A 23,657-nucleotide genomic window follows, 5' to 3' on the forward strand; every position below is an offset into this window, starting at 1 on the left:
AAGCATTACTAGGACTTGAAATCCTGATCAGAAAGTTTAGTGCTGGCCACGTATAATGTGATTGACATATGCATATTGAGGTGATGGTGCCTTGTGGTGCTGAGCACGGATGGGGGTGTTCATGTGGTGAAGACAACAAAGGGAGAGAGCGGACAGGGGGAAGGAGCTAGCATCTCTAGGTGTTAAAAAGAAAACTCGGGGCCGCCTGGTGGTGCAAGCGGTTAAGTGCGCGCGCTCCGCTGCGAGGGCCCGGGGTTCGCGGGTTTGGATCCTGGGGGCGCACCGACTCACCACTTGGCAAGCCATGCTGTGGTGGCGTCCCACATAAAGTAGAGGAAGATAGGCAGGGATGTTAGCCCAGGGCCAGTCTTCTTCAGCGAAAAAAAAGAGGAGGATTGGCGTGGATGTTAGCTCAGGGCTGATCAGCGTCCTCAAAAAAAAAAAAAAAAAAAAAAACTTTCTTCACAGTAGTAAAGCAATGTGAGCACCGGCTGAACTTCAGCTTCTTCTTTTTCATATCACACACCCCGAAACATCAGGAAGCCCTCTCATGTCATTTCCCCTTCCAGGTGGCTCTGAGTATACCTTTAATCTATAATTCTTTGCATAAAAAGTACTAGGGAAGGGAATTTAGCTAATATAATTTTTCCAAATCCTAGACTCTGGGATTAAGATTGATGGATCAAAAAAAGCCCCCCAAAACAAAAAGCACCAATATTGTTTCACAGTCTCATGCAAAGATCAGTTTAACGAAAATATTTACTTAGAAAATTTATAATTAAGGACAGTAGATTTTGATCCAATTTATTGTATCAGTAATAACTCTAAAGAATTCTACCTATGCATTACAGAAGGGTAAATATTAAAGATTAAAGAATTTTTAAAAGTGCGCAAAGTATGTTTCTGTGCTTTCCATTGCCTTTTAACCATTCTGAATTCCTTGGCTTTTGGGGTTAAGTGGGTATTATTGAGATATATTTGTGTTTCTAGGCAGATGAACGGTGAAGGGTAACAGATGAAAAAAATAGAGTGGATATTCAGCTAGTATGTACCAGTTTTAAAATATTTAAATACTTATGTACTACTTGGTAAATAGCCACTGCCCTGAACCGTTGGAGTAGCCCCCCAACCCATTCCCACCCCCACTACTATGCTGGGCACTCTGGCCACTCTGGTCTCTGGCCCTTTCCCCAGGATAATTTCCTCACCTCCCTAAGGTCCAGAATCTAAAGAGTTGCCCAGCACAGCAGGAAGACTCCAGGACACTGACCCGGTGCCCAGCGCTCATCCTCATGCTACACAGTTATTAACCATTTAACATCCCAAAGCAATTGGTTGAATATGACTGGAAATGTATCCATTTCTTCTCTTACTCAAGTTGTCCTATTCCTGTATCTTTCTCCCTCTATTTTTTTTCCCTCATATGCTCCCAAAGGAGCATGAAAGCATGACTTTAGGGATGATGCATCCTTTCTCTTGAATTAAAGACGCCTCCAGGCATACTAATTTCCTATCTTCTTGCCCTATTTTATGCTACCACCTGTGAATATGATTGAATAATAACAAACATTTTGCTTTTTACAACATTTACGTCTAGTTTTAAATGGCTTTGAGAGTAATGGATTCTAGATTTCCCTAATAAATGTTAAACCATAAAATTTAAAAATCGCCTCATGTATATATGTATACATATATGTGCATGTATATTCACAGAAGAAATCATGTTGATACGTGTGTGTATACCCATACATATACACACATACATATATATACACATTCATTTTGACTTGATAGTTCAGGCTTTAAAAAGTCATAGCTATTAATACTTAATAATATGTGAACGTAGTCCTGGCACAATATTTCTTTAGGTGCTTATTACATTCCTTGTGATGTGGCGCTGTTCTTCCTTTTCATTTCTCCTTGAAATGCATTTGCCCCTCTCAAAATAGAGTATTTATACGGTCGTACTTAATGTGAAAAAGGGATCTCTCTTTGCACGTATTATATGTAAAGCAGGCTCAGATTCAGCTTTGGTTAAAACGTAGTGTGGCCTTCTAGCTCAGCTTTAATTGCATTTAAAATTTCTTTCTGCGCCTGTACTGATGATTGCAACCAATATTAATAAAGTCGGCTTAGAGCAGTACAGCACCTGAGCAATAGGTTCTTGACAAAAGTTATTTACCTAACCAGAGTTTCATTTCAAAGTTAACATGTCTCTGTGCTACTTGAATAAAGCGTTCATCTGAAAACTCTGTTAGACGTTTTAACCCAATTTAATTTATTCCCTGAAAGTTTAATCCCCTACTCCAAAGAGTAGTTGCAAATTTTCCAGTGTCACAATCCACTGAAGTGAAAAATGTTTAATGACATCATAGGTACTGAGCTTCAAGAGTTTAGTTAAAAATCTTCTTCAAAATGTAAAACAGGGGGCAAGAGTTAATAGGATATTTTATATAGTTATCTTTCAATCCTATTCCAAATCTAGAAGTCACTTGCATCTCTGCCATTAAAGCTGTACGAAATGAGTTACTTAGACATCTCTGGGGAGTAGGGAAAAAAAACACATTTTAAACCATAAAAGCAAATGTCTTCTGAGCTTTGACATTTAAGTGGCCCATTCAGTCATTTTACATTTTATAAAACTCTCTTTGTAATCACATCAACCAAACAAAGCAACTATGAGGTGCCGGCCACCCACAGCATTTTGCCCGACCGTGTGAGAAAGCAGCCACAGTGCGCAGCGCAGAATGCTTTGGCACCCACGTAACATCAACCCGGACTTGGTTTTATACACTAAATTGTGCAACAGAAGTTTATTTATCTGTTATTGAAATATTTTTGGTCTGACTGCCAGAGAGTGAGGATAAAAACAGGGGAGGAGGGAAAATAAAATCTGAATTGACTTTGTTTTTGGCACAGTAGAAAGCATTTTGGTCCTCTTTATCGTCTCCTAAATGAGTGATTCATTTGGCAAATATACCTCCATAGTGCAACTGGATAGTCGTTTTAAAATATGCAAAGCACAAATTTCAGATTTAATAGGAGATAATGACCGCTTTATAGGCTGTCAGGTCATGGCCTATTTGGCCTAGTTACAGAGATATCGCTTCACAGTGCAGTGCTCCGAGAGCTGCTGATGGCTCCAGGCCAGAGAAGGTGTCATTGAGATAATAGAAAGTCAGGGTTTCTTTGGAACTCTAATAGGATGCTGTGTAAAGAATAGATAAAAAATGTCGTGGCTTGGATAGGCAACTGTGATGGGGACATTGTGTGGTATTTCTCTCGTATCATCAGAAAGGAAGGAAGGAAGGAAGGAAGGAAGGAAGGAAACAAATACAATAATCTATGGCTTGAATCAGGTTTCTCTGTAAAGTCATAATTTCACATTCTAAAACTAAGATTATTATTTAAAATCATATTATGTTTGGAGTATTACCACTTCAAAAAGATAACAGTGCTCTGGTTGCCAGAATGACTTGGAAAGTCACCATTTAAGCAATTCCCATGGACAAGGGCATCAGCCTTAAGAGCTGGGATGTGAGCCTGTGGCCTGGCTCCAGAGTCCACGCTCTTGCCACTATGCCAAGATACCTAAAACGTGCAATTTTTTCTCTATGAATTTATATTATGGAAATTAAATTCTTTCACACAAAGTTAACTACACGGATCAACATAGCCATTGTAATGAGTAAAAAAAAAAAAAACGAATTAAAGCAAGTATTATTAACATCTACCATTTATGGAGAAGAAACAGTCACATACATTGTCTCTAGTTCTCAAAATGATGCTCGGGCAAGGATATTAATCTCTCTAATTTTGAATGAGAAAATTGAAGTTTCAGAGATTACGGCTGTGAAATTAATTGTTGTTTGGCCATGAGGCACTTGCTGGATATACAATTGAGGGTCTGTATACCTGAGCATCTGGTATATAATTAACAGTGTGATCTGCTCTTCTGTTCTTTTTGGGAAATGATGATTCAAGTTACACTTGGACTTGCAGTTCTACATCCAGGTTTGAAGCATGAGGATACCTCTCCTTGGTCAAGGTCAATTGGCTCATGCCCATTCAAGGAACTGAATCACTATGTATACTCTTGTTAAATAGCAATAGATGTTTTGGTAACAGCAAAACAATCCTGAGATTTTGGGTCAGAACCTGAATGTTGCTTCCTGGATGTGTGATTCTAAGGAAGTCTCTTTGCCAGTAGGCCTTAGTTTCCTCCAATCTATCATTGGGTTATTGGTATCTATATTCCCAGGAAGGTTGTTGGAGATCAATCCACTCATGTAACATGTTAATATAGGATGGAAATAATAAACACTCTGCAAATATGACTTTAAAAAACCTTCTGATTAAAGCAAAAGATTGTCAGCCTCAGACTGATAAATTTAGTGAATCAAGGAAATAGATGTTTTTTGAAACATTAGCTTCATTTAAACAAAATGTGAGATGAAAGAGGCCATAAAATGACAAAATTTAATGAGTTTACTGTCAAAAATAGTAGAACAATTATATATAATGCAAATTAATTACCTGTAAAATTATATTAAAAAGTCTAAATGACTTACAAGGCTATGATTTAGCATAGTGCAATAATATTATTCTCTCTTCAGCTACTCACAACGTTGCTTCCTACACTCTCAAATCAAGGAACACTCTTTCCCCACTACCATCTTTGTCAATCAAAAGCTCTAGGACTTTATTATAAAATGATTTGCAGTATACATCAAACAAACCCAAATTGAGGAACATTTTAAAAGTTAACTAGCCTACAATCTTTACATTTTTAAAAAATGTAAATGTAAAGAAACAGAAAGAAAGGCTGTGGAAGGGTCATGACAACTAAATGCAGCGCATGACACTGGATTGGATCCTGGACCAGACAAATTAGTAACTATAAAGGATATTATTGGGACAGTAGATGGTATTTGATGTTGACTATAGAGTGAGTTAACAATGTATCAAGGTTAAATTTCCTGATTTTGATAGCTATATTTTGGCTATATAAGAAAATATAATTTTTCTTAGGAACTACTCCAGAACTGCTTTAAGGGTAAATGGGCATGATGCCTCCAACTTACTCTGAAAATGGCTCAGAAAAAAATCTATATACATAAATACATACGTACATACATGCATACATGAGAGAAAGAGAAAGAACAATAAAGCAACGTGTGATCAATGGGATTAATTGGTGAATCTGAGTAAAGAGTATGTGTAAGTTTCTTACAATTTTCTGTAACTTGGAAATTATATCAAAATTTAAAAATTACAAAAATATAAACATAAATACTATTTTCTGTGCAGATTTGAATTAAGATGGATTATCCTTGAAGTCTATCTGAAGAACCAAGTCTACTTAGCAGACATGATTTCACTTGTAAATGCATTTCTTGACTGCTTAAAACTAACCTCCCCTTTGAGAAAAACACGTAAATCTCACACCTTCCTTTAACATCATGTCAACTATGAAATAAAAATTTTGACTGAAAGCAAATCAATGGTACACTTGGAATATGCTATTTAATACTGTATGCATTCCAACACCTCCACTGCCAATTACAACACGACCCTCAGCATACACTACCGCTCACAGTACCCTGGCTTTACTTTAGCACTCTCTGTTGAGAATCACTGACTTTCAAGGCTCATAGCAGGAGGGGGGCTCCAACATACTAGGACCTTCATCCATTAGAGAGTAAAAAGTACTGATGTAGGTTATCTAGAGTTAGCAGACATATGGATGGATTTGAAGAGAGTAAAATGACTTCCTTGAGGAAATTTCTGAAAATTTTTAAAATCATAGTTCTTAACAAATGCTTACTGATGGACTTATAGAAGAGAGAATCTGACAAACTTTTGCTTTAACTTTGCTTTTTTATAAAATAAATTTTTTGAAAATAGGAGCTAACAAAATTTTTGGAAACAAATATACAGCATTTTCTCTTTTAGAGACTGAAGAATTAGTCCCTCTGTGTTATAATTTGCTTAACTGAAAACCTGTGACAATGGTTCCCTCATTTGGATCCTCTCTACCCTCAGAGCAGTCACTGCTCAGCCTTAAGTCTTGGAAGGTCTGAGCCTAAGTTTGAGCGCACAGTCAACCCAGAGGACCCCAAGCTGTAATTTCCAATGCACTAGGTTAGTGCCCTTGTTTTAAAGTTGGCAAATGATGGCAAATTTCCATAATATCTTTTCCTTCCACAAAATTAAGAGACTCTTTAGCAAAGATAAGCCAGTTCCTTATTTTGAAGTTGATACCCTGATATCCAGAGCTTTGGTCAACTCTGAAGGACACATAAAGTACCAGCTCTCAATAAAAGAAAATTTTAGAACACAAGAAGAGTGGACTGGGTTCCAGGAAACCTTCACTACAATTTTAACTCTGCCCCTAATCACCTTGGGAATTTTAGGCGTGTTACTTCAGCTTTATTGGACTCAGCTTCCTTAGCTGTAGAATAATTTCCAAGGCCCCTTCCAACTTCAGATGTTTTGTGATTCTAACTCTCAATGGTCATGGATTTTTGCGACACAGCCGCAAAACAGAAATGTCAGTCATACTGTGTTTATTTACGCTCTATCAACACTAGAGTACAGCCAAAAATGCCTTTAAGACTCACATTTTTAAGAATAATTTAATTTGTACTGTTAATGGACACTTTTGCAGCTTAATTTTGAGCCTTTGCAAACACATTCATAATACTGGTTGTATTGCTTCACATTTATAAAACCCCATTGCATTTTCCAAGCAGTATTTATGCTATGCAAAGAAATAACCTAACACACGCCTAGCTGCCTGTTTCAAAGCAATTATCGTTTGTCAATACAAATGTCCACTAGAATAGTGCAAAGAAAATGCCCCCAGAAAGTTTGGCAGGCTCTTGTTGAGGGAACCTCTGCTTTTAGAATCCCATTAGCATTTTCTTTCGTTACTGTCTTAGGATCAAATTTCTGGAAATTCAAGAAAGAAAATCCAGAGGATGGCACTAACTTTCTTGCTACCCAAGAGAGCACACTCATGGTTTTGTCAACCTTTTCTGAAGTTTGTCAAACCCCCCAAATACTGTAATGTTCACCTAGGCATTTTTGCTTTTATTCACTTTTCATTTTTATTCAAAATAAAATACTCAGATTTATTTGGACATTTTTGATGTAACATTCCTGACTGGTTATAATGGCCTGCAGCAGTCACTTACTTATATTTTCCTAGAAAAATATCAACTTTTCTCTTGCATCACTGCACATGTTTACAGAATTACCTCCATGAAGGCTTACAATATAAACACATTGGTCTATGCCAGAAAATGAGCTATTTATCTGCTTGTGGGGCAAGCTCATCTGCAAAGGGATATCATTATGTGTGGGTAGGCACCCCATTCAAACATGCATTTATTCATTCAACTGATATTTGTAGGGCACCTACTTGGAATCTGGTATTTTATAAAGTGCGGTAAAAAAATAGTGAACAAGGCATTGGATGGATGGCTCCCCCATGGAAATGACAGTTCAGGAAAAAAGGGTAGATAAATAGATATATAGACAGACAGACAGATAGATAGATAGATAGATAGATAGATAGATAGATAGAGATAATAGTATTACTTTTATGAACGAACAGGACAGGGTGCTCTGAGAGGATCAATGATTCCTGTGGAAATGAAGTTTAAGCGAGGCTAGAGAATGAGTTAGCCGAGCAAATGGGAACGGGTAGAAAGGATTCCAAGGATGGAGAAGCAGCCTGTGCAAAGGTTCTGAAGTTGAAAGAAAAGGAACACATAAAAAGTCTGATGTGATCTGAACTCTGAGGCCAAAGGCAAGAGTAGCCAAGATGATGCTAGAGATGTAGAAATATGTTGCACTGACCCAGGCTATTTTCCAAACAAAGAAATATAAATACTTTATCCCTGAACACACCCATTATCAGGGATGCAAGGCTCACAACATCTTCTTTAGTTGGTGGTGACTTCTGTAGTAGTTCCTTGAGCAACGGCAGCTCCTTTGGGGTCTCTGCAGCTCACAGAAGTGTTGGCTCCCAGGGGTTACGTCAGTTAGCAGTTACCACAAACGTTCCTGGTCCATTTTCTTTCTCCAAAGAGCTCTGGGACCCTTGGTGACACAATTCTGTCTGACTTCATCACCACAAATAGAGACAGCTGTCAGATGTCCTAGCTGTGCCCTCTAGTGGCAGCTGAAATGTTACCCAGCTCTTTTGAAAAGGGTAATTAAGCTACCTCTGAGAGTTTGGAAATAAGCGACTGTATGGACATACTAGGGGAGGAAATTCTACCCTAACAGTCTGTCCTTCTTTCAGTCCTCCTATGATACTTGCTATCCACAGTGTTCATGGCAGTACAAACTACTAATGCTGTGATAAGTCATTTTAAAGTACCTTAAAGGTCAAGGGGATCTCAGAGCTCTGACTGCGCACACACTTTCATCCAACCTCTCTATTGTGACTTCTCGTACAGCATCCTCGGTCATTGCTGAGCTCTGTTTGCTCCATTCCTCCCACAGCCCATCTCCTCCTATAGTGTAACATTTGTGTGAACATTCTTCTTTGATGTAGTGGAACTGTTTACTTAATTCCCTTGGTAACCAAAAGAGCCAAGTCTTCTTCTTTTTGGACTTCAAGTACACTACTCAGTTTTATATCTGATTAACTTAAAGCCACAGCACCTAAATCCAGAGGCCATCCTTTTGCTTGTTTATGAGATCACTCTGCCTCAATATCCTTTTTCCTCAGCACCTGGCTCTTTGATATGAGATTCCACATGCCATGCTTTAAGAAACTGGGAATAGGGGAGTAGGGGGATGCAAGACCCAAGTGAAATCTAGCCTAGACTCTGACCAACAGGGGCATCTTGTTCCAAAGCTGGCCGTAACTGGGTAAGAGATCTGTGGAGGACAGAGTGTGGTTACCAGTGCTAGGAATCCTTAAAGGAAGAAACAAAAGGTCAAAGAATGGATGATAATCTTCTTTAGAAAATAATGGGTTGATTTAAGAGCTTCCAGGGGAATTGTTTCCTCCTGGTCACGGTAGCCTTTGAAATTCCCTCAGGGCATGACTTGTGTCCTCTTTGAGCTATGCTTAAGAGCCATTGTGGGGCCTGGTGCTCTAGGCTGGATGTGCTTTTATCAAATTGCGCTCTTGCCAAGGCGTGATCCTAAAATATTTATCTACTCAATGTCAAAAGTTTTTGCATAACCCAAACTCTAGCTTCACCAACCTTCAATGCAAAGGTGAGGAGGTCCATTCTCTCTACTAGATAGTCCCTCTTCTTCTCAGAACATGGATTTGCTTCACTTCAGGCAGTTGGAGATTCCCAGTCCACAAGATTTTTACAGGAGTGTAGAAGGACCACATTTCCAGGGTCTTCACCCGCTTCTGTAATTCTGGGTTGACTGTCTGGCTTGTTGTCCACTCCTCTTCTTCCCACTCTTGTCTTGGAAGCTCTGAGCAGTGTCCATGCACTATAAGGCTATAAGAAAGTGGTCCGAGAAGAATTTTTGAACTAATCTAGAATCTAAATTGCACGGGGCTAATATTCTATTAGTTTCCTGTAGTTTCTATCACTTGATTTATGTAATGATTTCTTCCTTGTCTATTGGAAAGTTTCCAGATCAATCTCTTAATCAGAGGGTGTTATGAAGGCATATCATTCAAAAACTATCAAAGTCATTATTTCCTCAGGAATTTGGGATTATCTTAGATAAGATATACTATTATTACTACTCAGTATTGTCTCATATACCATAGCTGTATATGAGAACATATATACATATAGGTTGCTGAAAATAGAGTTGGAAGTTGAGCCAATTCTTCCTCATTTGGTCCATTCTAGACAGGTATGCACTTTGTTTCACTTTAAGAAGCTAAAAACTTCCATTAGCATCCATATAACAAGGCTTGTTATGGACAATCACTCATATTGACCTTCGATTCAGATAGAAAGACCCTGGATCTAACCTGGCTATTCCTACATGTGCAACATTGCTCTTTTCCTTAAAGACATCTAGATTTACTAACAAATTCAACTATCTTTGTGAGTAATGAAAAATGATGATGAGGTGGCTTTGTTTTAGCCAAGAAATAGTCTTTCAACATGTTATTTTAAACTTTTGCTCATTATTATAAATATGTACCCAGGGGCCCTCCCATTATATAAGGGGCCTTCTTTATACATTTTAAATGGAAGTAACATGAAATACTAATAAAAGAAGCAACTAATGCAATGCAAACCTGGGTAATCTGTAATGATGTTTTGAGAGAATGGGTTAAGTGGCGCCATAAGGAATAATATTTTTTGTCGATATTGTGTCTGTATGTCAAAACTTATGTGTATGTGTGTCTGTTTACAAAGTGAGCATGAGGGAGAGGACAATATTTTCAAAGACAAAAAAATTCTATTTCTCAGTAGCAGAAGCAATAGTTCATGGCTCTTCACAAAGTATGTTTTCCCCTTCATGTTAAGGAACCAAGAACATTTTCAAGATAACTTTTGTAAGAGCACCTACAGGAAAAGGAATCAAAAGGAAGGATAATTATTATGGTAATACAAACTTGAGAGGAGCTCAACTACTATGACTCAGAACCAGTAGCCAATACAATAACGTAGGGAAAAGTTGGTAACCTATGTTAGAAGTGAGCCTTCCTCTATGGGATCATGAGAGCTCATGGGGTAACATACCTAAAATTCTTAGCCATTTGAGGATTCTTCAAACTGATAGGAACATACCATGTCCAGGCTGGTCAGAATGTCTTCTCTTAAAGTTGTTATGTTAAAGATACATTATTGCCCACATATGCCAACATTAAACTGTAAGATAATCAGCGTGGTCTCCTACCACCACCTACTGCTAAAGATGATCACAGAGTTGCTATAATTATGCTAATTTCCATCTCAGTTTGTTTGGACCATTTGAGCAGATGTGATGTCTCCAGTCAGAAGACAGGAATAGAATAGCAGTGTGCACTCTGAAAGCCTTGTTTTCCTTGTCTTTGGGGTTTCATGACCTAACTAAGCACATTAGCTCTCATGTGTTGAACTCATACCATATTCCTGACTCTGTGATTTGAGCTACATATAAAATTGTTTATCTTATCTTCACAAAAACCCAATGAGTTAGGCATCATCTCTATTTTCTATTTGGAGAAAATATGGCTCTAAAGGGTCATTAGTGATAAAGTAGCAGATTTTGGATTTAGCCCTGTGATCTCTGACTGCAAAGCCCATTTTCTTAGTTTCTATGCAATAAAGCCTCTCAGCACCTTCCGGGTTAAGAGAGAGGCATCGAGTTCCTTTTCTGCTTTTCTGTTGTTAACACAGCACTGCTGCTCCTGGAGCACTGCTTTGTGGCAGAAGGATATGATGCATTTTTGATGTATTAAAACATTAACCCATTTCCTTTGGCTTATCGTATAAAATACAGGCACTCCGGATATTGTTAATGAAGTGCAGGCTCTAAATTTGTAAGAGAGAAATCTCTGAGGACCACATATGCCCCCAAACTTTTGATTGTGACTAAAGAATCAATGAACCTTCACTATTGAAATAGATGTAAGTAAGAACAAAAACCACATGGGTAATTTATTGAGTGCTTACTCTATGCTGGGCACTCCATCTCTCAAGGTACAAAATGGCATAATATAGAAAGAGTATAGAATACAGACATATAGAAACATCCCTCAAAGATTTTATAGTTCCCTGGGGGGAACCTTATGAAAAAGAGCCTAACATATGTAGAAATATCTGCATGCTTTTCTCTAAACTAGTTAAGAAAGGGGCTGGAGAAAGCACAGCTGATGTAGCCCACCTTGTGAGATTTCACAATGACTGAAATATAGAAAATCCTAAAAGTTTTGGTGAGAGAAAAATATAACAGAACAAGATGAGTTAAAGGATGAATGAATGTTATACCCAGTGTAAGCTTATAGCCAATAAAGACATTTTTAGGCATAGCAACTCAGATTGTTTATCCCCTACGAACTCTTTCTAAAAGAATCACATTAAGCCTATATGAGAATGAAAATCTCATATGAATGAAATCCAACCCAAGAGAGAAGGGAGTGAGGTATATGAAATAACAGTGAGCAGAGAAACCAATGGAATCAAGGCTAAAAAATAACTGTAGGTAACCTAGATATGAAACAATGCAATGATTAAAGATCTATCACAAAAGTTACACAAAAGTGGAAGTAGGGTACATTCATATTATAGAATTCTATATTCCCATTTAATAAAGATGATATACCTGGATATACTAAGAGGTATGCGTCTAAGATATGTTGTGGATTGGAAAAATGTATAATTAAATTAACAAAATATGGCACTATGTATGAAAAATATTTATAAATGAAAAAAGTGAAAATAGGAACGATGTGCATGAACACTTTTGACAGGTTTTACCTCTGGAGAGAGACGTGGGATTGCAAGAGAGCAGGTGTTGATGATGAAGACAGCCTTTTACTTTTTACTAGATAAATCCTGTAATGTTTGAGTGTTTTGATAACCATATATTAATATAGAATTGCATGATTAAGATGATTTTAAAAAATAAAGGACATACCTTATAGTGTAACTAAGAAATAGCTCTTTCGCTTACCAGCAGTGATCTTGGACAAGCTCTTTTTGAGCCCGTATCTCCATCTGTAAGCAGAAGATAGCAAGATGGACCTCCAAGTTTGCGTGTATATATGTGTGTGTGCACGTGCAAGTGTATGTGTGGTTGAAACGAAATACAATGCCATATGTAAAATGCTAATTACAATGTCTGGAATACAGTGTGCCATTAACCAGTAGCAGTTAATAGTATGCAATATATATTCAACATAGCAAATCATAAAACTGCCAGAATGAAATGGTAATCATAGAGCAAGGCCATTTTGTTGATTGGTTATTCACTGATGAGAGATATTGCTTAAGCATCAGGTTGTTTAAAATTTTTGTTTGGCTTCAAGTATTCATACAGTTGATGAAATAAATACATGATTTTCAAAGTAATCTTGAGATTATTTACATTGAACAGTAATAGATCAGCAGTAATATGTGCAGGTTGGTAGAAATTAAAAGGTATCTTATTGCTCTTTTATAAAAAGAGCTACACAAACATCTGGAGACACCTTGAGCTGGAGATAGTGTATGTAAAGGAGTGAAATTTTTATCTAAAATCTCGTAAGGCCAGGAGCATAATTGAGGTGGCAGTGAAGTTGAGGAGGGGTTTATTTTCCAAGAGTGATGTCTTTCAACGATATCGTAAAAGGTAACATATTGACATGGTGATTATAAGTTTATATGAAAAGTTATTAGAGAAAGCAATGTGAAAGTATGACCGTAAGACATATAAAGAAGGAGCTAGATGGAAGTGTGGCAACTCTTTATGTGCTTACACTTGCACCATGCAATGGTGGTCTTTTCTGCCTGGCCCTTTACACAGGCCCTGCCCCAGACACGCTCCCTTCACGTTAGACGCGAGCTCTATCTCTGTTCACAGTTGAAGGAAATGACCTTTCTTTTTGCACCTATTTTTGAATATTCTCAAAAGAAACACACATTAAAATGAATATACCTAATCATGTTAAGAATCTATATGATCCTCAGTGTTTCTAAAACAATGAGACAAACAGCACATACAATTTGTGGAAATGGTATCATTGAACCAGTGAGCCAGCTCCTTTCAAATGGGCACTGGCCACTTTTGACACAGAAAATTACCTTGTTAGGAGGAATATTTGGTGTTTTCATTGTTATATTGTAGAAAAAATACTATTATTTGTAGAAGAAGACTCGCAATGCTTTGCCTTTTTGGAATTGGGTTAATTAGAAGTTGTCAAGTTTTTCTTTTGTACTCATCTTTATGCCATAGTACTCGTCATTTCTGTTGTTACTCAAAATACTGACATCAAAGGATCTTTAGGTGACTTTTAAAAAGAAATTCCTTTAATATGTTTGTAAAATCAATGGTAGAGGGTGTTCTGGGTATGAAGTTTTCTTTTTCAATGATGGTTTTTGTTCAGTGAGGCTCAAAATCTATTTCAATTTTATACATATATTTATTTGTTTCAAAAATGAAAGCTCTAGGAGCCAACCAGTGGTGTAGTAGCTAAGTTTGCGAGCTCCACTTTGGCAGCCCGGGGTTCACAGGTTCAGATCCCGGGTGTGGACCTATGCACTGCTCATCAAGCCATGTGTAGTGGCATCCCACATACAAAATAGAGGATGGTGGGCATGCATGTTAGCTCAGGGCCAATTTTCCTCAGCAAAAAGAAAGAAAGAAAGAAAGAATGCTCTTAAGATATAAAAGAATATGACACAGTGAATAAGCCAATGATACCTGATTGCATCTGGGAGTAGATGTATTAAGCTAGTTGCTCTTCTATCTCATCGTGCATTATCTCTTCACCACTATCAAAAGTGGCTTTAAAAAGGTGGATTTCAAAAGTCAAGAGGCTTCTTTTTAAGTGTTTATACTATTACACTTTTACTTGGAATTTGAAACTTACCCATGCCTGCTTTTCTTCCTCCCTCTTCTCTTGGTTTCTACAATACTATTTGCCTTCCAGTATACTCTTTTGTCTCTCCCTAGCCTGGCTCCCCTTCTGCCTGTCCTCAAAGCATTGGCATTTCTTAGATATTGTCCCCAGCCTTCTTCTCTATCACCATGCTCTGTCTGCACAGTGCCATCCACTCATACCACAAAATCAACATCACCATCCCCCTCCTTTCTCCAGCCCTTCAGACCCAACTTTCTTTTTGAATAGCATCATCAGAATGACTTGCAGGAACTTCAACCTCCAATGTCCCTATAAGATTTAATTTTATTTTCTAGCTAACTTGTTACTCCTGTATTCCTTACAGATGCAAGCAAACTCACTAATTCTCAACTTTTTCATGTTCCTGCTTAGCCAATAAATCATCAAGTTGAAATATATCTTATATCCATTTTTTTCTTTCTCTTTTTCTCTACCATTGCCTTGGTTCAGGCTCATTTACTTTCTCAAATGAAGTATTGTAATTAGTTATTTAACTAGTCATTCTTCCTTCAAGATCTCTCCCTACCAATCCACCCTTCAATGTCCAATCAGTGATTCTTCTAGAGCCAGGATGACCTACTTACAAACAAAACAGAAAAAATTTAGTGATTCCCCATTACCTATAAGATTAAGTTTAAATGGCTCAGCAGGACCTTCACAATTTGACCTTCACCTGCCTTCTGCAAGTTCTACAGACCTCTTGCAAGTTCTTCTTCTGTATCTCCCCCCTATCAATGATCCCCAAGGTTCAGCAGTAAGGAGCTATTTTCTCTTCTTAGATTTGACATATTCCTGCTCAGCTCCGTGCTTTTGCATAGTATGTTCCTTATGCTTAGAACTCTTCTGGCCTATTCTCCGTTGAACTCCTAAACCTCTTTTATCTCCCAGATCTGAAGATCACCTCTTCTGTTCTGTCTTCTCTACCTTTTAACTTTGACTATGTCTCTAAGAAAGTTGTACATAGTTTTGGTCATATCACGTTGTTACTTGCTTAGTTGATTCCCCCATTAGACTGTGAAATTCTTGAGGGCAAGAACCATGTCTCATTTATCTTTGTATTCCTATTATTTAACTCAATATTAGCAGAGTCTCACTACATAGTTGTTGAATTAATAAAACTAAATAAATTGAGCAGGTCTGGGGACTTTCCTAAAGACCCTTCCTGGTTTTCCATGATCGATAGTCTCTTTTAGACATTGCCCTGTTCCTCTTCTAACCTAAATGAAAGGAAAGGGAAGGGAAGAGAGAATGAGAATATTCAAGACAGTGGTGACGATTAAATCTGAAACCTGGTTTGATTCTGTACCCAAACTGAGATGTTCTAGAGGGGTTTCTTGACTGTCGGCACCACTTGAAGCCTTTCACATCACACCACTGAAGGCAAATCAATTCATTGCATTTGGTAGTTGGACAGTTTACTAGCTGAGCTTATGCTCATTGTTTTTTTTTTTTTTTTTGAGGAAGATGAGCCCTGAGCTAACATCCATGCTAATCCTCCTCTTTTTGCTGAGGAAGACCAGCTCTGAGCTAACATCTATTGCCAATCCTCCTCCTTTTTTTTTTCCCCCCAAAGCCCCAGTAGATAGTTGTACATCATAGTTGCACATCCTTCTAGTTGCTGTATGTGGGATGCGGCCTTGCTGAGGCCGGAGAAGCGGTGCGTCTGTGCGCGCCGGGGATCCGAACCCGGGCCGCCGGTAGCTGAGCGCGCGCACTTAACCGCTAAGCCAAGGGGCCGGCCCCTGCTCATTCTTTGTTGACCTGATATCTACCCAACCTGCCGTATTTTTTAGGCTATCACAGCAGCACTTTCACAAATATATGCTTTTTAAAAAAATCATTTGCTTTAGGTTTCTGGTTATGTAAAAGGGAGATTTTCTTATAAAAATACTTTTTGCTCTCAAATCCCATTATAAGTTATTCATTTACATGAAACATTACCCAGGGAAATTCAGAGGTAAAAATATTTGAGGATGATGATAGTTAGTCATATGATGTTGAGCATGCCATGGTCCAGGCACTGTCCTTAGTGCTTTAAGTGGAATGTCCTATTTAATTCTCACAACAGCCCTGTGAGGGAGATGGGTATTAGTTTCCTTTTCTCTAGAAGAGAAAAACAGAAGCGTAAACAAGTTAAGCAACTTGCCCACATCCTCCAGCTGTTAAAGATCACAGGCTGGATTGGAATCCGGGCAGTCTGACTCCAGAGCTCACACTCAGAATCACTACAGCTGTGCAGAGTATGGTTTAAACTAAATTTCTATTCTACCTGAAAATTAGAGGTTTGTCTGCCTGTCAGAGTCTTAGCATCCTTTTGAATAGATTGGTTCTTCCTCTTTGAAATCATATCTCGCACTTCCACATTTTTTTTCTTTCTTCCCCCATATGCCACCAGTAAATTGCACTCTAATTCCCTTTTACCTCCTTCTTTGGGACAATTTCATTACTGCTTCATGAGCCAGTGCACCATAGATGTGTCTCATTACAGCCCCTCTCCTTGATCAACTGTGTTGATGCTGAGATGAAAATACCAAGCCCATACCAAATGCATGCCTGTATTTATTCTTCTTGCCACCCAAAGAGTGGGAAACTATCTATTTAATTCCAGGTAAACATCAGAGAATAAGATATGCATTTATTTCTTTTATACCAAGAATAAATATAAAGGCTGCAATAAGGGTAATGCTTATATAATTAGACAATTACAGATTTGGATGTTTGACCAATCAGATTTCATTGAAACAAAACAAAACAGACAAATACATACAAAAATGAACACCAGAACCAAAGATCTGTACTACTCTTATCAATTAATGTTTTAAATTTTATATTATAGCTACTCTGTTACAGAAAAATAGTGTAATTTGAAATGCACTTCCTTCAGTGAATTAGTAGAATTTTAGTTGTTTCTATTAGTTTTATAATTATTATGATATAATATTAACTATGGAAGTACTACAAAAGTATTACAAACTATGAAAGGATTACACTTTTGATATTAGAGTAAAAATTGTCCCATGGAGGATTGGCTTTATTATCAGGCAGTGGGGATAATGAGAAATTTCATGCTTTTCCCTTAAGAAAACTCATACATTTATATGTATCATCCCTTTCCCCAAAGAATATTTCCCTCTCAATTTCATCCCTTTAAGACTTAATATTTAGCCCTTGTTAAAAAACAAAATGAATTTTGCCGTTATTGATCACATACTGCTTGAGTGTGATCCATTTCTGGAATGATGTTTTGGCATGAAGAGAATCTATAAACAGCAAACAGTTTGGGTGCAGCGGAAAGAGGAGAGAGACCAATTCAAGAGTTGAGCAGAAGTGAAGGGGAAGTACCTTGAACTAAAGAAAGTTGGCAGTAGACAACCTTCTCTCAATTCCCAATGTTTGCCCCCAAATCAATAATGGCCCATCTGATAGCCATATTCAATTCCACACAATGGGGTTGTTCATTTTTGTTAGGTGATATGTTTGAGAGTTCAAGTACATGAGACTGGTCTGTGCTTCCCTTTGATATGACCACACTCCCACCATGATCTGTCCATTATTTCCGGGCCTCATCCCGTCCTTGGGATCTGTTTTTCGATTGGTCAGTGTTTGTTTCATTGACTATGTGCACTATGGCCTTCAGGATCTTTCTACTAAGTCATCACTATTGCCTTGGGGATCACAGCAGATGCAACTGGACCCAGGCTAGCAGCCTGAAATAGTTGACAAGCTTTTGTGTTTAGCCTATCCAATGTTTCAGTCTTGGTTTGTCAGAGTGCAGTCCTGGGACATAAACCCATGAGAAAACCTCATTTTTTCTTAGATGCAATGAATTTATGTGGGGCTAAACTTGCAGGGTTTTCTAAGCTCAGCATTATTGGGAAGAGACCAGTTTTGGCTGGTATTTTTTTCCAAGTAGGCATAGACCCACACCATTCATGTTGTCTCAATTTGAACTGGGCAGAGAAGAGACTATTTGCTAGCTGGTAGGCATTTGTGAAAAGGCAAGATTACAAGATCTAAGTGACTTTGTTCTAGCTTAGATTACCAGGATCCCCTGCATCTATGTCCCTTGGGAACTCATACTATGCAGGTTCCACGTACTTGACTGTATAATTAAGAGCAAATCTACTCTCAGGACAGACTTCCATATGTACCATTTAGTGGCCTTCTTTTTCTAATTGTCTTTACACATTGGCTTGGGATTCATAATAACAGATAAATTTAATTGAGCCCTTCCCATATGCCAGCCACTGTTCTAAAGATTTTACATGTCTTAGGTCACTCAGTCCTTACAGCAATGCTATGAAGTAGGTACCATTATTACCTTCACTTTACTGATTCAGGAAACTGAGGCTTAGGGAGGTTAAATAACTTGACCAAGGGCATGTAGCCTGGAAGAGGCAAGCTGAGAGTAGATCCCAGGAAGAGTGGCCCTAAAGTTCATGCTCTTACTCCCTAGGGATTGGGATAGAGTCTTCCTAACATAAGTGGCCGAAAAAAGGCCATTTTCAGGCAAGTTTGTATCTTAGCAAGAGGCCTGCACAGCTAAATATATAGAGAGGTCCCCAGAATGCATCTCTAATTCCTAGTGTGCCTGAATAAAAAAAGCTTTCCAAGATCTACCTCTCATTTTTTTTGGTGAGGAAGATTGGCCTTGAGCTAACATCTGCTGCCAATCTTTCCCTTTCTGTTTGAGGACAATTGTTCCTGAGCTAACATCCATGCCAATCTTCCTCTATTTTGTATGTGGGATGCCTCCACAGTGTGGCTTGATGAGCAGTATGTAGGTCTGTGCCCGGGATCTGAACCTGCGAACCCTGGGCTGCTGAAGCAGAGCATGCGAACTTAATCACTATGCCATCTGGCAGGCCCCTTGACCTCTTATTTTGAAAACAGTTTGGAAGGAGACTAGAGGGTCCAAAGAGGCTGCTGAGTGGTAGTTAGGCTCACGTCTAAGACAGGTCTCAGAACTAGTTCTGGAGGGGCCTCTCGATAGAGGTCTATTGTGAAACTTGGCTTTTTAATGGGCAGCTGGGAACTCCCTTCAGCAGCCTTACCCTAGAATAGTCAGTCCACATCTTAAAAGGTTTGTCTGTATTGGCTGGTTTGGTTTCTGTGGGTCCTTGGCTGTGTTCCCTTCTGTCCTTGAGCCCTCCATGTCAGGATCAGAACTTTAGACCAATCAAGATATTCATTTATTTCTTTTATACTAAGGCATAAATATAGAGGCTGTGATAAGGAAAACGCTTATATAATTAGGCAAGTACAGCTCTGTATGTTTGACCAGTCAATTAGATTTATAGTATATCTGAATCCCTGGTCTAGTTGGGGATCTAATTCCTTCTAAAGAGGCAAGACTAGTGTCCCAGGAGAACAATTTCTGAATGTGACTCTCACAATCCGACCTTAAATGACCTCTTTGTCATTGACCATGTGTTTTGCTTCTCTAGAATGACAATTATTTATAAGACATTGTATATTAGATGTTTTCATTTATGTCCCTTTTTCTAGGCCACATTTTAAGTCCCTTAAAATGAAAAAATTACATCTTGTGCGATATGTTCCTTACTTATAATAAGTGATAATCAGCATGTTATTTTGTTTGACCAGTTAACATCTACTAGAGTCTCTTTGCAAAACTAAGTTTTCTAACATGATCGTGGCATGGACTGCTAAATAGGATGTTGGTCGGCATATTTTAGAGAATCATACAGTTTTAAAGCTTATGGTAATTTTGAAGTCGAAAAATAGCATAATGATTTGCAAAATTTTGCTTCAAAAGTGTTTGGATTTTGGTGCTAAAAATGATTACTTTAGTTTCATTTGTGTTTGAATTCAATTTGCTTTATTCACGTTAGGTGGCCATTTCCTCGTCAAAGTCAATGTTTTTACATAGTCTTTCGGTCATGTTTAGTGGTTTTTATCTACCTACACTCTGTCTCTCCCATAATTATATAAAAATTGAAGTGGTATTTTATCACATCTTAATAAATATTAGCCAGATGCTGAAGGTACTTTAAGAAGAATTGCCATCATTTAATTCTGATCCTCTGAGAAAGGGCTTGGATCTGTGTGTTGGGTGTTCTCAGATACAGAGGTGTAAACGTCATTTTTCTGTTCCATTTTCAGGTCACGTGTGCCAATTTAACGAACGGTGGAAAGTCAGAACTTCTAAAATCAGGAAGCAGCAAATCCACACTAAAGCACATATGGACAGAAAGCAGCAAAGACTTGTCTATCAGTCGACTCCTGTCACAGACTTTTCGTGGAAAAGAAAATGATACAGATTTAGACCTGCGATATGACACCCCAGAACCTTATTCTGAACAAGACCTCTGGGACTGGCTGAGGAACTCCACAGACCTTCAAGAGCCTCGGCCCAGGGCCAAGCGAAGGCCCATTGTTAAGACGGGCAAGTTTAAGAAAATGTTCGGATGGGGTGATTTTCATTCCAACATCAAAACAGTGAAGCTAAACCTGTTGATAACTGGGAAAATTGTAGATCATGGCAATGGGACATTTAGTGTTTATTTCAGGCATAATTCCACTGGTCAAGGGAATGTATCTGTCAGCTTGGTGCCCCCCACGAAAATAGTGGAATTCGACTTGGCACAACAGACCGTGATTGATGCCAAAGATTCCAAGTCCTTTAACTGTCGCATTGAATATGAAAAGGTTGACAAGGCCACCAAGAACACACTCTGCAACTATGACCCTTCAAAAACCTGTTACCAGGAGCAGACCCAAAGTCATGTATCCTGGCTCTGCTCCAAGCCCTTTAAGGTGATCTGTATTTACATTTCCTTTTATAGTACAGATTATAAACTAGTACAGAAAGTGTGCCCCGACTACAACTACCACAGTGACACACCTTACTTCCCCTCGGGATGAGGATGAACATGGGGCTGAGACTGAAGCCTGAGGAATTAAAGGTCATATGACAGGGCTGTTACCTCAAAGAAGAAGGTCACATCTGTTGCCTGGAATGTGTCTACACTGCTGTTCTTGTCAACTGGCTGCAAATACGCTAGTGGAAAACAATCTGATGTAATTTCTACCCAGTCAGCTTCATCTCTCAGTATAGTTGTAAATCACCACAGATTTTAAAGCCACACTTGAAGACATGCTCTCACACATAGATGTACACAAACACACACTCCTATACATTTCAGCTTGCGTCTGTCATGATTCCTGTCCAGAGGGCTTTCATTGTCTGACTCATAATGGTTCAGCATAACCTATCATCAAGCAAAAGGATTAACTTGACAGTGAATGGAAATCTCTTTTAAAGTCTCGAGTACATGCTAATCAATAATCCCCACTCATGCATTCCTACTGCTTGGAGTAGCTGTACTGGTAAATACTACTGTAGGAGTATCTGCTTGTTAAAATGGAAAAAATGTGTCTTTAGAGCTCAGTATTCTTTATTTTATGAACACAACAAAGTGTAATAACTTTTTTCCAGCATACAGTAGGCACATTCAAGGTGATACAAGATGGCTCTTTTTTCTATGGAGGGAGCCTGTTCTCAGTAAAGATGAGCAAACATTTGGAATTTACATGTGGGCAGACATTGGATTACAGCTTTCATCACCAATCACTGGACTTGTGCAAAGTCAAGACCAGCTAAGGCTGCTTAAAACAAGTTCTGATCATTATGTAAGAAGGGAAATGCCTGACAGACACCATGTAAGTTATAAGTGTCTGTCTTATCTTTACTACACATATTGTAACAAACTCAATATCCTAGTCTTCATTTGTATGAATGGTTTGTATTGTACATAGTTTAACCAAGTGTTGTTTGAGCTGCTTATTAATATTAACTTGTACTTGTCTCTCTGCTTGTTATTGGTTAAAAAAGAAAAAAAAGATATGAGGAATCCATTTTATCAATGTAGCTGTGAACTCCATAAAAAAAGACAAACAGTGTACAAAGCATTTATTCAGCTCAAGTATTGTTGAAAGCTATACATATACAACATTACAGTCTGTCTGTATTTAGATATTTTATTTCTGGACAAAATGAAGTGTACATAAAAATAAAATGCTTAAAGTTGAGTTTCAATATGTACTTGTGTAAGATGGTGATTTAAATGGTTCTGACAAGAAGAATGTGCTGGAATACAGTCATGGTTTTGCATCTCTTGTCTCTAAATGTGTATAGAGCTATCTAAATTGCTATTAGTTGCCCAGTCAAAACAACTTAGGAGTTTCAACTTTAAGCCTGGGAAACAGTTGTGGCATACAGCATTGCACACATTTTTGGTTTACTGTCATGCTAGTTATTCAAGAATACCAAAAATAACGAACATAAGGAGATAATTGAGGTCTCCTGGATTAATTATAACTAGTTGGCTTGTTTCCTGTATAGAGTCTTTATTTAGCAGGGGGATTGAGAAGAAGGTAATTTTTTTTCTTTAAAAGAAATTCAAGATGTCTGAAGATTGTTGCTGACTTCCTGATTCTACCGCAATGACTCAACTCAACTGATAAAATTATAACAGTAGTGGAGGGCTTTAATACTCAATTTACCTATGCCAAATGGGATCAATTTATCTACATAGCATTGTTTATGGACATTAAGCATTCTTTTAAAAAATAATTACTGTACATAATCCCAGCAAAATAAACAGAAGAAGAAATATGCAAGGTAACCCATTTTTAAAGTCACCAATTGGGGATTGGGACATGAAGAGTCTCAAAGGTTAACCAAAGAAGGCAAATTAAGAACACTAACCCATTCTTCCCTTCACGCTGCATAGGGATAAGTATGTTTTCGTATAGAAAATAATAGAAGCCCTACAGAGAACACAAAACCACAGAGTTCTAACGTGAGAACACAATGACTGATTTGACTAACGAGAACCTTCAACTGCAAATCAAAGACACATCATTCTGTTAAATGTCCGTCTCTCAAAATCCTCCAGTATGTCTAGACAACCATTTATATCAATGTATTCATTAATTTGCCATGGAATTTAGAAGCTAATGTTAGAACAGACTCTCTCCAGCACAACAGGCAATAAGAGCTTCATGAGTTCCAGCTGTGGGACATATTTGCCACAGATGAATATTGTTATTCTGGGGTTTATTTATCAAAGTGATTGATCACTTAGGAGTTAGTTTG

General features: G+C 38.1%; 1 protein-coding gene across 1 annotated transcript in view; it reads left to right on the forward strand.

Annotated features, from left to right (window-relative positions):
• Positions 1 to 22,274, forward strand: part of NXPH1 (neurexophilin 1) — a 37,826-nt gene extending 15,552 nt beyond the window's left edge. The window contains exon 2 of the mRNA XM_058570568.1: positions 20,660 to 22,274. Within this exon, the coding sequence (XP_058426551.1) occupies positions 20,660 to 21,421 (762 nt within the window). The 3' untranslated portion in view covers positions 21,422 to 22,274. The remainder of the gene's footprint in view (positions 1 to 20,659) is intronic.
• Positions 22,275 to 23,657: the final 1,383 nt, after the last annotated feature.

Source organism: Diceros bicornis, chromosome 3 (assembly GCF_020826845.1).
Source record: "Diceros bicornis minor isolate mBicDic1 chromosome 3, mDicBic1.mat.cur, whole genome shotgun sequence".
Taxonomy (NCBI): domain Eukaryota; kingdom Metazoa; phylum Chordata; class Mammalia; order Perissodactyla; family Rhinocerotidae; genus Diceros; species Diceros bicornis.